The sequence below is a fragment of the Nilaparvata lugens genome, chromosome 7 (genome assembly GCF_014356525.2).
Source record: "Nilaparvata lugens isolate BPH chromosome 7, ASM1435652v1, whole genome shotgun sequence".
Classification (NCBI taxonomy): domain Eukaryota; kingdom Metazoa; phylum Arthropoda; class Insecta; order Hemiptera; family Delphacidae; genus Nilaparvata; species Nilaparvata lugens.
The window spans coordinates 38,179,981-38,195,290 of NC_052510.1; the positions used below are offsets into that span (position 1 = coordinate 38,179,981).

The following is a 15,310-nucleotide window of genomic DNA, read 5'->3' on the forward strand; positions in this document are numbered from 1 at the left end:
ACAAATCATAGAGAGATAATCTCATAACGACTGTAATAATCTATATAATTATGTATAGTGAATCGCGGTATTATGTCTATAATATATTTTATAAATTACTGTTTCATAATTTAATATTTATAAATAGCCTCAACAATATAATGTTGGCTGCATTATCCATTGTCAGAAAGGTACGTATCGCTAGTATTTAAAAGTGAAGAATCAAAGTACAATAATTGTATCAATATTTAAAAGTAATAATAATTATTAACAATTATTGTTTCTTTTTATTATCGAATTCCACTTCTTAATGCAATACAATCAACAATAATAATAAGAAAATACAGCAGAGTTCTGAAGTTTAAGGTAAGCCTACTGGTGAAACTCATCCTTGACTGAAAATTCCTAGTAATTTTTCCGAAATTCATTATTAAAACTGTTGGATAATATTTTTCTTCAATATTAAACCATATAGAGAAAACATTAGGCCCACTCAAGATTGAATCTTCGAATGTTTTCTCTATGATTTAACTATTTTCAGAGCAATATTTTGTTGTGAAAATGCCGGAAACCGGCTTCAAATTTGCCGCTATACACTATATTATTATAGTAGTAGCCTAGATACGTTACCTGACTTAATTCAGAGTGAAAATTTTATTGTGAGACAGATAATATATTAATTTTAATAATATAAGTCATGAGCCAAAGTATGTTGTACACTTTTTAGGAGTGAAGTAAACTTTAGAAGTCTAGTTTTTTACATTACAGTATTACGTGTCTGCTAAATCTTATGAGTCAGGCGCCTATGTTCAACAATATGCAATGGCCGAGAGCATATAGGCGTAATACATCAGTACTCATAATTTGGTGATTAACATGATCAAGGTTCGAATCTCGGTCAATGACATTTTTTTTTGTCGATGAATTTCGACTTTTATTAGCTATTTTTTATATTAGTTACCGTACTTACTTTTTTTAAAATTCCAATCAATTTTTTAGATATATTTTGAGTAATTTGAGACAAAACTGTGAAACATGCAATTATATTAATTTTTTTCATCACATTATTTCAAAATAGTAATGAAGATTCTATTCATCCATTTATCCATGAGATATTGCACTGGGCACAAAGCGCAAAGCGCCTGGTGCAATATCTCATGGATAAATGGATGAATTATTATTTATTTTGGGAGTATTATTTATAATACTGTATTATGAAGCCAGATTGCACAAAAGTCTGTTGAATATTTGAGATTAAATGTCATGAGAACCAATCAGAATAGACTGTAAATACAAACAATTTGAATGTACATTTGACCTCTCAGAAAAAAGTAGTAGAATCTGCTAGAGGATTCATGTTCTCAAACAATCATAACTGCACATTCAACTTCTATTTAAATATTAAAGAATAAAATAATATAGATTTGTTGTATAAAAAGTGTAATGATTGTATAATTTATTTTACATGAAAAACAAAGAACTGTCAATAATGCTTATTTTTTATAATTTGATATGTATTTATGTATCTAGTATAATTAAATAGGTATTTGAATTATCAATAAATGATCATTTCTATAACTTGATATGATTTGCTTTCAAAATTGCCAACTTAACATTATTATTATTTTTTTTTTGTGTGGCGAAAAATAGCGTTCGCAACACAGGCAAAAATGATTTTCCGGCTCTCAATCTTTTCTAGTCCTCGGTCTACGGCCTCGGACTTGAAAACCGATTTCGAGCCGGAAATGTCTAATTTTCGGCCCTAGGTGCAAAATATACTATTTAACAATTCACAGTTTTATTAATCTGGAAAACAAGCTTTTCTAGAAGATATTCCTACAATATCATAATATAGATTCTGGTTGAGACAGGATTTATGAGGAATCTAGAATAATCACTTCACATTTCTTCAAACTTTTATTGAAATCATTAAACTAGTATCTTTGTTTTTCGTTCCGTATGTATTTCTTGTTCTCTTCCGATTTTGAAAATGTTGTATGGATGGAGACTTTGGAAATTTTGGAGAACATTTTTACTGATAAGCTCATTGTTCAAGAGTTATTGCGTGCCTATAAGTAATTAAGTACGCATAGATATGAAGAGCTTCGACTCACTTCCAGGAATGAAGAAATCAGTGTTGTTTGTTTGCTGATTGGTTTTGAGCAAGTTGGTGCAAAACGAGCGAGGTTTGGGCTTGCAGTGGGCTGTGAAGCAGAGGCTGTCCGGGTGACGGTACTCCCACAACGCTTGCCATATTTTCAGACCATTCTCCAGTCGGAATGCTTGCAAATCTGGCTCTTTGATGTGATGGCATAGAGGTGCGAATAGATAGATGAATAGCTGTAATGAGATAAAAAATTGAATTGGAAATATGCGACTCAAAACTTTCTATAAATTAATAGATGAATTGATTACGGTATCCTAATATTATTCATTTCTCTCCAACGTACAATGCTTTATTGCACTTTAATCGAATAATCGAATGATAATCGAATAATAAATGATATCGAATAATGTGCTTTATTTATATCAGCCCCAACCTGTGATGAGATAACTCACAACCAATATAATGAAAAGGATGGAGGCTCATCAATATTTAGAAACATTATTCTCATACATATAATTCAGCTGCAGCTTTTTCCTCATGAAGGAAGAGGGCTTGATTAAAAATCAGTATTATAGAAGTAGGCGAGTATAAACTTGCTTGCCAAGGAAATGATGTATTGGAAAAAATACGCAGCTCTATCACTATAAGATAAAGTAAGGAATGAAGTAATAACAGAGCAGATGAACGTGAAAGAAACTATACTAAGTAGCATTGGTAAGAACCAGGTGAAATGGTATATGGCCCTTATGCAGGATGAATACGGAGAGAACACCAATGAGAGCATTTGAATGGACTCTTAACCATTATAGATCAAAGCAAATATGGATGGCCAATGTTCGAAAACATCTGGAATGCAGGTAAGGAGCGATGGCGAAGGGATGCAAGAAGCGACTCTAAGTTGCAAAACTTGGGGGAAAATGTACACAACATTTTTCCTCCACCTACATTAATGCAAATTGAAAATGAAATGTTTAAACCTAGGTGATAAAAACACCTTCTATAACAACACTTTTTCCAACATAACTTAGAAAGTGAAGTTTGAGTTGTGAGCTGGCAGCCTGGCACTGCCGTCAGCGCTGTGTCAGCAAAAGTTGTAAGAATAAAACAATGGTGCCGACTCCATTTACGTGATTTACTCAGCTGATGGAAAATATTCGTGGGCTGGTATTTTGAACAGCATGAAGTATTCATGAATATGTATAAATTTTTATACTAATATCAAATATGTGATAATTACAGCATACTAACATATTCTTCATAAGTTGAACAGATCTCTGGTTGACGCCTTGAACTCAGTTACAATAGTTTAATGACAACTTTGGATAGTTCCTCATCTGATCTCTGACTTCTCTGACCTATTTCAAACGTGAGCTCTTGGAATAGAGATGCTTTACGTGCTATTCAAATGGAGTCACTTTTTGTTCATAGAAAATTGTTCAGTTTTTTTAGTCTTGAGGGCAAAAAGGAAGTAGTGATTTACTATTATGTTCCAGGTAGTAAAGTAAGTACTGACTAAAAAGACTGGATGTAGTCCAACCACATATTTATTAAAAAAAAGAGATTCCGGTTTCAGTTGTTTCATCATTATAAATATTTGATAGAATTGAAACTTGAGATCAAGTTTATTGAAAAAACGTATAAATTTTAATTTCAAGTATTAAACGAGATACCGGTTTTGTTTGTTACGCCATTATTAATCTCTGGTAAACTAAAAACTTGAGTTCAAGTTTACTAAAGATCGATAATGGTGTAACAACCGAAACCGGTGTCTCGTTTTTCAATAAATATGTGGTTAGATACAATCTAGCCTCTTCATTCAGTATTGATGACAACAACAATATCACCTCCACAACCTTAAAAAGTGAGTGCAGGAGAAAGTAATTTGAACTTTAAAAGAGAATGGTTGTTTAATTGCAAAGACTCACAGTCATATCAGGTATGGTGAAAAGATAATAGTAGGGTGAATTCTGATATGTTCCTTTTTCAAAATCAGCATCAGCACATTCTTCTGCAGCGTCCAGGATTATCCAATGGAGAATATAGAGAAGTTTGGTCTCTGCAGTGCCAAGACTCTGTATACTGGTGTCTTTTCTGCAAATGACCGATAACAATAGATTACAATGTGGCAGCCAACAGTTAAATACAACCCTCTATGCATCTCAATAAATAGGTTCACAAGAGTGAGGGATGTTCCGCTACGGAAATATTGAATTTCAACAAAAGACACTTTGAAAACATTCAAACAATGAGAAACTGAGCTATAAAAAAAGGTACTGGAGGAGTATCATTTTTATTCATATACTAGAAAAAGCCTGTGATATATCACGGGTAACAGATTATTCGATTTATTCAGATAATAATATGGTGCTTTCCAAAGTAATCTCTTGCAGTTGGCGAATTAGGCAACCAAATCACTATCATTATTATTCGGCGTATGGCAGAAACAGAACACATATAAAGCTCATAAGTATCAAATGTCTATATATGCACTGTATATTTTCAATTCCATCGAGATCTTGTCTAGTGTTCGGTCAGGAAAACATAAGTTTGTCTGGCCGCCATTTGCTAGTCTATTGACCATTGAGCATCATTTGGAGGCGAACAAGCCTTACATATACCATTTTTCGCAAACCACTGATTCAACCATACTATACGAGCTATGCATTCCAGTTTGTGTGTTATCTGTTATGCGCATTTTCCGGGCTTATCTCGACATAAACCAAAGAAGACAAAACTACACCTCTAAAGGATTCTGTTTTTTATCCAGTTGGAGAAATTCTCCAAAAAAAGGATTTGACTCTATGATCTATGTAATTATTGAATAGACGAATAACGTATGAATCACTAATTACTAATTGTGAAAAAATCATTCTGAAATAAGATAGTTAATGGAACATCAACAAAAGAGAATAGTAGAAAATTTATTCAGCTCAATTTGCAGTTGAGAACTATGCGTAGACTTACCTGCTGTGAAGAAGAGTGGCAATGCTGTGCATAACGTAGGGGAAGGAAGCTTGAATCAGTCTCCATCTGGGAATAGACTGGATGGCTGTTGTCAGATTTGGAGAGAGACCGAACTGTATGTTCTGCACAAGAATCTTCTCGAATGACTGCAAAAATAAAGAATTAGGCTCGTAATCCACGACTTCTATCACTGAGGAACAAACAAGATTTAGATAGATCTGAGTTTTCTATAGTTTCTTCATATCCTTCTGGAAAAGCAGATATGAGATTGCCTCTCTATTGTTCGACAACTATTTCTACGAAATATATAGAATGATAGATAGTATAATACAAACAATGAAATATAACTCTCACATTAAAAAAATGCACTACATCAATGTATAGTATTTTTACACTAAATGGTTTTAAGAAAATATTACGAGAAATAGTAGAATTCAGAGAGAGATTGTTCATCAACTAATCATTTGTAGCTGATTTAATAATTGTAGACATTGAAGATAAGGAAACGTTTCTCATCTAGAGAAATTGTAACAGATGGATGATTTGATTATTCTCAGGGAAACACAGAATTATCTCGTGTTCTCAGTGGAAGAGAAGTTTCTTGTGAATGAAAAATACTAAACATCAATGAGATACTGAGAATACTGAAATTTGTATCAACAAGTAATTTCCAACAATAATTATTCATATGGCAAAATATTGTTCATTAGAACAATCACTTTATTAACTGACAATGAGCTACTTCAACTCTCAAGACAAGAAAAACGCTTTGAGTTCTACATTTCGCGAATCATATTATAATTATTCATACACTTTTATTGAAATGTTTGTAGAATTTCTTACCTTGCAAGCTTCTTTCAGCTCCTTTGCAGGAGAAATTGTCATGAGAGAGCAGGAAGAAAGACATTTATATTAGTGCAAGCCGCCTAACTACATCATAGCATAAGTCACTTTCATCTAAGATTTTTATTTAGGGAAGAAATCATGACTCTTGAAAAATGAATCGCTAGTGAAAGCCTATTCCGTTTTCTAAGAAGAATCTTCAAATATTGATGTTAATTCTAATACTGATAATGAGAGGATCTGAAAAACTGTGGAAATTCATTCACTTACACAAAAGAAATTTGGAAGTCAATCAAGAACTGCCTTTAATACAATAATCAAATACATATTATTCCAAAACTTCTTTTCGCATAAGAAATTTTTGACATCATCAATGAATACTAGTTCATGAGTGTGCATACAACACCTCCTCTGCCAATTAAATATTTTTAATTTCTCACATATTCCACTGTAAATGTTTCTCAATAAATGAAGAAGAACAATTATTTTCCAATAATAAAGTTTCTCTGAGAAGATTTCAGATATATTAGTTAATTCACATCCTCTTTTCGAAAAAAATGACAATTACACCAGAAAAAATCGAAAAATGGATGGATTTGAACCTAGAAATAGTTACGAATATCTGATATATAATAAAGGAATAGTTCTGAATATCTCTGATATCCGATATCTGAAATATAAAACTGTAAGTTAATTCGAAAAATGAAATTTTTGAATAAAGCTCCATTAGGAAACAGAATCAATTATTCACTTCGAGGGATGAAACAAGCAGAAAATTAATCAACCTTTTCTACGATCAAAAAAATGAAGATGATAAAATACAAAATGCAGAAAGTTAAGCTTACGGTGTACAGATGAGTTTTTCTTGAAGGTATTTTGATAAATGTGACAGTAGTATTAAAGTTTTCAAATTATATTAAAATTTGGTATTTCACATGCAAAATTGGTTTCATAAAGAATCACAAATTTTTACATTTCTTGTAAGGAAAGGGGGTTTTAGTGATATAGTTGAGAAAATTAAGGTGGAGGATGGTATGAGAGGAGGAAGAGGAGGAGGAGTAATGGTAGGAGGAGAAGGAAAGGGAGAAGGATGAAGAGAAGAATGCATTGGATTTCGATTATATTAAAGAAAAGCATACGATTAAGAATGCATGGATTGTGTAAGAGAAATGAATGGAGGAAGAATATAATATTACTATAGAAAGCAAAAATAGCTAATTCAAATAGAATAGCCTCTTGGTAATAATTCAGAATGGATAAATATGATAAGGCAAGCCTGGAAAGGAATGGATCAATTTGAACGAATTATTTTTCTAATTTGCATATGTTAAAAAATGTTCAAATGGATTGTGATGTGTGCAGGAAAAATTTAACAAAAAATGAGGAAAATTTGTACTTGAGGGTGCAGCCTTGGTGCACTTACATGGTGGCCAGGGCCATGTTGACAGAACTGTTGACAGAAAAGCATGGCCACAACAGAAGCATATCAATCCACAATCATAGACAGACAACACAACATTTAGTTATCAACAATTTACAACAATTGTATCAGTTTAGACAACACTTCCAATCTCACAATATGGAATGTTTCAAATAGCTAGTACTTTTTCCAATCACTCAACTGATTTTACCTTGATAAAAGTTTGACGGTTTTGTTATTTTGTACAACCGATTCGTAGACAGTCTCGTTTTACAAGAAAATTAAATCCAGAAATATTCATTAGTGATACATCTTTTCACGTGGTGTGTAATTTGATAATTATTCGTGAAATTGTTCAACGTTCAAATTATAAGTCATTATTAATCAGCCTAAAAATTGATAATATTTCAGTTTCTCCGGAACAGACCATGAGATTAGAACAGAAATAGTCCATAACAGAACTTTTTATATTTTTAATCCTAGGATCGTTCTTGAAGCATTCAGTCTGATCCTTTTGCCGAACCGAATATAGGTAATAAAAATACCAAATGTGAAGTTGGTATCATTTGGGCTAAGTTTGTGTTGGTCTTATGGTTTGTTCTATAACTGAGAGATCGTTCTTTAGTAGTTAAGCAACTTTAATTTGATCTCTATTTTTGTTAATCATTTATCGGTATTTGAATGACGGTCAAACCGACTTTAAATATATTTCCATCACAATAATATAGATTATCATTGTGATGAAATGAATATTATGATGTAATAATATTATTATTATGTATATCATTGTGATCACAATACTATAGTAACAACAACGGTTAACAAATCTGGAGTATGAATAACACCACATTTTCTAGTGATGTATGCAAAGGATAGAGAAATTTTATTGAAAATTCAATTCATATCAAGTCGATTTCTCAAAAAATTTTAATAGTGATAGATAAAGTACCAATTAATTGAATCATTTCATAATCACATCACAGAAGACGAACTTGTAAGCACATATATATATATTTACACATCTATTCAAAAGACATTGAACACTATTTATTCACCACATTTATTCGAATATAATGAATGTAGTCAACATCTAACATTCTCAGTTTTCATTTTCTTTCTTTGTTAATATTAGTTGAAAATCTTATTAGTTTTTAAAACTACAGAAATCGAGTTTAGTCCCATAAAAACTTGAATAATATGTTTCTATTGTTTCGAAATTATGTCTTTTTGACATTTGATTTGGTGAAAGATTTTACAAGAAATTTTATCGAAAAGTTCAAGAATTGATTCCAATTATGTAGAAGTTCAACAATAGGCTATCTGTTGATAATGATTTTACAATTAACATTACGGAGAATCCTACCAATCTTAGTATGAGAATATATATTTTTAATCAAGGTGGAGCTCATCAAAATCATGACATGTTAATTCGGCTCGACAAATATTTGAGAGCTTTCAATTTTAATGTACACAATTCCACATTCGCCGAGCAATTAAATATACAGTAAAAAATAGCCAACAATGCATGCAATTAGTCAAGACAAACTTCTGTGTTTGCTTTTTACTCTCGAACACTCATTTGCTCAACATTGACAGTAAACACAGTTAAACACAAAACATTTTTGGCAAAGCAAATAAAGCGATAAGCATACAAATAAATAATTCACACATGAAAACATTATAAATTTCACATGAAAACTGAAATAGAATTGATGAAATTTTTACACTCAGTCACGAAATAGTTTTCGAGCAAATAAAATGGAATCTTTAATATTATGGTATTGACTGTCATTGTCAATAAAGTATTGTGGTGGATAATGGGACACATTTGGTGCGAAAAGGCAGAGAGAAGCACTATTCACATAAATTAATTACATAGCAGATTGAAAAAGTGTTTATGAAATTCATGATGAATGATAAAGTAATCGTTCAGCCTATTAAGTACGAGTTAGTTAATCAAGATATGAATTACAGTACAAATTCAAGAGCTACTACTTACTTTCACGTATCAGAGTTAAGTGTCAGGTTTTTAGCTTTGTCAAATAATAATGAATTATGATCCACTGATATTAGCCTACTCTATTCTCCCATTACAACAATGTACCTCAAGAATACCGGTATAATGAGAACTTTTCAATCTGATTTTAATCAGAATTTTATCAACTTGAAAAGGTTACACAAAACAATTATCCATCAGATTGGACTCATCTTTTTCTCTTCAAGTGCATTCAATGAATTATTTCAAACTACTGGGTGGATTGTTTTTCTCTAAATAACGATATTTTTTAAAAGTATTGCAAAAACTATTGCAAAATATCACTTCGATCATGAATCATTCATGATTTATGCATTTGATCATCCATTTAAGTTATACTAATATGGAATAACTGTTCCATAACAAACGGATTATTTCCATATCAACTTCAATTTCTATTATTTTAGCAGCCTTCTTTAGAATATAAATATGAAAAAGTAGGAATATGAAAATATATGAACAGCAAAAGAATGTTCGAATATAACTCACCATACAGGAAGCCTCATGATGCTTTCCTAGTTTTGGTCGTATAAAAGGGCTGCGAGAGGAAGAAAATAAAATTATGATAGGTGATATTTCATAGAACATAAATAAATAGCATTCCAACTCACATTTTCATTCACAATCACATTGAATCTCATAGGTTTCACTTACGACAAAAAAAGTCAATGCAATCTTTCTATGTGAAAGAGATTAATAAATAAGGGGGAAAGGGGATTGTCATCAGCGTTATTTCTTTTATAAAGTTGCTTTGAAGTTTTAAGCTATTATTTCCATTTATCAAAGTAAAAACTGGATGTGAAAAATTCAGAAATGGCTGATTTTTACCTTACGTAAATATATCATATATATTATTTAGCGCACAGTCGTTGGGCTCTTTTGATCTCCTCCACCATCCACAGTTTTAAAAGGTGTAAAACATTTTTATTCAAAAATATTCTTACAGAGTGTAGAACCCATGAATAATCCAGATCCAGATTATCAGACCATTATATTACATTTGATCATTATATTATTATGATAATGGAGGTAAAGCCTAATCAGTATAATCAAACAAATGAAAGGGTAACGGAGATAGTTACCGTACTTCAATAATAGTCAATGAGTATATTTTGTCACTAGGCTACATGTTAAAAATAACTTCATAGATATAGTGGGTTAATAAACTGGATTATCAATATAGTATGCAGCCACTGCAATATTAGTTTGTTCGTTTGGTTTTTCATGCTATAATGTGAAAGAAGTTTTATGGAGAATCACGTTGATGGATAGGTACTCACCTTATCTGTTGCCAGAAAAAGACTTGAATAGGAATAGGTAGAGCTTCAAGGCTGAGCTCACTGTCACTGTCGATGGATTCTCTCCTCTCCTTCTCTTTCTCCCTCTCCATTTTCTGGGGAATAATTGAATTGATATTTTCCTTCATTTATATTAATTTTTTAAAAGCAAAATCTTCAGAAACCATCAGTTTCACATACCAGAAAAAATGTACTGAACATTACCAGTACTGCTGTACGGTAACAACTATTTTATCAATTTTATCTCCTTAGTGATAGAGAAGCGACCACAGTGAAGTGGAGCCTGATAAATAAAACAAAGAAAATACCTCGTCATTCAAGATTTGCATGAATATGGCTTCCTCCATCAGTCTCCTCCTGCGGATCAATAGTGTTGTATTGATGAGAGGTGCTCCTTATCACCCTTATCAATCCTTCTTCTTTGTTCTTTGTTCTTGTTGAACTCCACATCCAAGCAATAATACACAAGTCACCAAGTTTATACACATGTTATATCACTATTCAATCAAAATGAATGGTTCGTTGAACTTTGGAACAATGTTACTCACTTTATTCATTATACTAATGGCCGGGATGATGATCGTGTAGACGGAAATTCTTGACGGCTGAAACTAAAGTGCGCAGTTTCCGTTTGAATGTTGACAATCTACATTTCTTCTTCTTTTCAACGCAAGGACGAACTGGCTCGGTTTTAGTGTAACTAATTATTATGTAAGTTGTGTTTATTATTATACATGTTTGTTTGTACGGTTCAAACATTTGGAAAATTGATTTTCTGTCGGAGTGAGAGAAATGAGGTTATATTGTCAGGTACCTTTCTACTCATTCACTCGCACTTGTGTCATTGATCTGAGACTGCGAGTGGGAGCGCAGACTGCAGAGCAGCCAGCAGCGTCAGCAGGGGAAGAAAAGCGAGATGCTGGGAATTCAGTGTTGCCAACATGGAAAGCTCAAGTCGAAAACTCCCTCCTCTACAGGGGTGCGTAAGTTGTAAGCCTATGAGACATCTGTGGGCGTTTTTTGGGATTACCTACAAAGAAATCACCGGGCTAAATGAAGTACATGTTCCTCACGTAGAATAAGATAGTAAGATGTAATCGACAAAATTGATTATTGTTGAACAGAATAATTAATTTTGAACAAGTAGTGAAGCTACTAGAATGTGATGAGCTGTATGCTGTATAGAAAATGGTGTGTCATTGAAGTTGGCAGTCATAATTATTCTGATAGATTCATCCATTTAGTGACTCTTCTTTGTTTGCTGAGATGATGTGCACATAAACTCTAGTCATGAAGGGAAGGGAAGGATAAAGGATACGGGTGGAACATGGTGAAGTAGTGATGGTGGAGGGTATTTCAGAAGGTAGCTGAGGATGTTACACAGTAATGCAAGTATTTAAAAGTGTCAGAACATAGTGGAGTGGCGGTAGCTTCGCAGCTACCTTATCTACTACCATGGAGGAAAGATTGTATGAGCATAACTCAATATAATTAGTCTATGCTGCTACCTTCTGTGATACTCTTTACCTTCGCCGCTCCACTATGTTTCGAAGCTCGAACCAAATTCCGGGATGAAGATGAACATTGGATTGAGAGGTGTTTGAAGTTGGCCTCAAACCACCGGGAAATTATTTTTCTAAAGCAAAGCCGTCTGTTAGTGGAGCAAGCCTCAATAAACCACCATTCCAAGTTTCAAACAGAGGACAGAGAAAGCTCTATGCTTATCTGTATCATTATGGAGATTGTTCTTGTTGGGACTAAAAACTTCTTGGAATTTGATTAAAACACATTCAAAACAAGTTTCGATATTTGTCAATGGAAAAATTCAATTTGAAGAAGATTTCAACTACAATAAGAAAGTGATTGCGACAGCAATCAGAACTTTATGCATTTGTTTATATTAGGTATTACATTGGATAAGCATCGTGCTCCAAGTTCTTCCATTGGTAAGGCTGTTGTCTGACATCAGCTCTGTGAACATACAGCTACGACTTTGGAAATCATCATAAGTCAACCAAGTCTGTTACGCCATTCATCAAAATCACTTCCATTACGTACACAGAAGTCCAAATCACAAGTGGATTTGATCTAAAGTTCTAAAAAGCAGAAAAACCTGAAATTGTCTTCTAATCAAGCAAAACAGGTGGATATGAGTAATTTTCCAGTTTGAGACTCCAGTCGGAATATTCGAATAGGTCAGCAAGCATTGATAATCTGGATTTAAATAAGTAAAATTTATGTTACCTTATGTTATGTGGTGATGGGACATTGTGGTCTGTGGTTTCTATGACTGATTGCATTTGGTTGTGGTCTGTGGTTTCGATGATTGGCTGCATTTGGTTGTGGTCTGTGGTTTCGATGACTGATTGCATTTGGTTGTGGTCTGTGGCTTCGATGATTGATTGCATTTGGTTGTGGTCTGTAGTTTCGATGACTGATTGCATTTGGTTGTGGTCTGTGACTTTGATGACTGATTGCAATTGTTTGTGGTCTGTGGTTTCGATGACTGGTTGCACTTGGTTGTGCTCTGTAGCTTCGTTGATTGATTGCATTTGGTTGTGGTCTGTGGCTTTGATGATTGATTGCATTTGGTTTTGGTCTGTAGTTTTGATGACTAATTGCATTTGGATATGGTCTGTGGTTTCGATGACTGAATGCATTTGTTTGTGATCTGTGGCTTTGATGATTGATTCCATTTGATAGTGGTCTGTGGCTTTGATGATTGATTGCATTTGGTTGTGGTCTGTGGTTTTGATGACTGATTGCATTTGGTTATGGTCTGTGGCTGCAATGACTGATTGCATTTTTTGGTGGACTGTGATTTCAATGACTGATTGCATTTGGTTGTGGTCTGTATTTCGATGATTGATTGCATTTGGTTGTGGTCTGTGGCTTCGATGATTGATTGCATTTGGTTGTGGTATGTGGCTTTGATGTTTGATTGCATTTGGTTGTGGTCTGTGGTTTTGATGACTGATTGCATTTGGTTGTGGTCTGTGGTTTCAATGACTGATTGCATTTGGTTATGGTCTGTGGCTTTGATGTTTGATTGCAATTGGTTGTGGTCTGTGGTTTTGATGACTGATTGCATTTGGATGTGGTCTGTGGTTTCAATGACTGATTGCATTTGGTTGTGGTCTGTGGTTTCGATGATTGATTGCATTTGGTTGTGGTCTGTGATTTTGATGACTGATTGCATTTGGTTGTGGTCTGTGGCCTCGATGATTGGTGGCATTTGGTTGTGGTCTGTGGTTTCAATGACTGATTGCATTTCGTTGTGGTCTGTGGTTTCGATGATTGACTGCATTTGGTTGTGGTCGGTGGTTTCAATGACTGATTGCATTTGGATGTGGTCTGTGGTTTCAATGACTGATTGCATTTGGTTGTGGTCTGTGGTTTCGATGATTGATTGCATTTGGTTGTGGTCTGTGATTTTGATGACTGATTGCATTTGGTTGTGGTCTGTGGCCTCGATGATTGGTGGCATTTGGTTGTGGTCTGTGGTTTCAATGACTGATTGCATTTCGTTGTGGTCTGTGGTTTCGATGATTGACTGCATTTGGTTGTGGTCGGTGGTTTCAATGACTGATTGCATTTGGATGTGGTCTGTGGTTTCAATGACTGATTGCATTTGGTTGTGGTCTGTGGTTTCGATGATTGATTGCATTTGGTTGTGGTCTGTGATTTTGATGACTGATTGCATTTGGTTGTGGTCTGTGACCTCGATGATTGGTGGCATTTGGTTGTGGTCTGTGGTTTCAATGACTGATTGCATTTCGTTGTGGTCTGTGGTTTGGATGATTGACTGCATTTGGTTGTGGTCGGTGGTTTCAATGACTGATTGCATCTATTTGTGGTTTGTGGATTCGATGATTGATTGCATTTGGTTGTGATCTGTAGTTTCGATGACTGATTGCATTTGGTTGTGGTCTGTGGCTTTGATGACTGATTGCATTTGTTTGTGGTCTGTGGTTTCGATGACTGGTTGCATTTGGTATTGCTCTGTGGCTTCGTTGATTGATTGCATTTGGTTGTGGTCTGTAGTTTAAATGTCTGATTGCATTTGGTTATGGTCTGTGGTTTCGATGACTGATTGCATTTGTTTGTGATCTGTGGCTTTGATGATTGATTGCATTTGGTAGTGGTCTGTGGCTTTGGTGATTGATTTCATTTGGTTGTGGTCTGTGGTTTTGATGACTGATTCCATTTAGTTATGGTCTGTGGCTGCAATGACTGATTGCATTTGTTTGTGGACAGTGATTCCAATGACTGATAGCATTTGGTTGTGGTCTGTGGTTTCAATGATTGATTGCATTTGGTTGGGGTCTGTGGTTTCAATGACTGATTGCATTTGATTGTGGTCTTTGGCTTCGATGATTGATTGCATTTGGTTGTAGTCTGTAGTTTCGATGACTGATTGCATTTGGTTGTGGTCTGTGGCTTCGATGATTGATTGCATTTGGTTGTGGTATGTGGCTTTGATGTTTGATTGCATTTGGTTGTGGTCTGTGCTACGACTTTGGAAATCATCATAAGTCAACCAAGTCTGTTACGCCATTCATCAAAATCACTTCCATTACGTACACAGAAGTCCAAATCACAAGTGGATTTGATCTAAAGTTCTAAAAAGCAGAAAAACCTGAAATTGTCTTCTAATCAAGCAA

General features: G+C 34.0%; 2 protein-coding genes across 30 annotated transcripts in view; both read right to left on the reverse strand.

Annotated features, from left to right (window-relative positions):
* Nucleotides 1–11,505, reverse strand: part of LOC111059297 (protein unc-80 homolog) — a 177,154-nt gene extending 165,649 nt beyond the window's left edge. For 23 of the 29 annotated variants that reach the window (XM_039432690.1, XM_039432695.1, XM_039432693.1 and 20 more), the window contains exons 1-8: nt 10,955–11,505; nt 10,629–10,741; nt 9,838–9,886; nt 7,317–7,343; nt 5,894–5,914; nt 5,051–5,196; nt 4,012–4,177; nt 2,094–2,319 (exon numbers count right to left, since the gene is read on the reverse strand). In XM_039432690.1, coding sequence (XP_039288624.1) covers nt 2,094–2,319; nt 4,012–4,177; nt 5,051–5,196; nt 5,894–5,914; nt 7,317–7,343; nt 9,838–9,886; nt 10,629–10,741; nt 10,955–10,993 — 787 coding nt within the window. In that variant the 5' untranslated portion in view covers nt 10,994–11,505. The remainder of the gene's footprint in view (nt 1–2,093; nt 2,320–4,011; nt 4,178–5,050; nt 5,197–5,893; nt 5,915–7,316; nt 7,344–9,837; nt 9,887–10,628; nt 10,742–10,954) is intronic. The other 6 variants (XM_039432700.1, XM_039432676.1, XM_039432699.1 and 3 more) reach the window with 4 other exon arrangements.
* Nucleotides 11,506–13,260: 1,755 nt separating this feature from the next.
* Nucleotides 13,261–14,493, reverse strand: LOC111053941 (serine/arginine repetitive matrix protein 5-like). The gene has a single exon (XM_022340885.2). It carries the CDS (start codon nt 14,491–14,493, stop codon nt 13,261–13,263), a length of 1,233 nt encoding a protein of 410 aa, XP_022196577.2.
* Between the last annotated feature and the right edge of the window lie 817 nt (nt 14,494–15,310).

What these genes read in the sequence shown, in the direction of transcription:
- LOC111053941 (XM_022340885.2), bottom strand. Translation starts at nt 14,493, where the DNA reads ATGCAATCAGTCATTGAAACCACCGACCACAACCAAATGCAGTCAATC.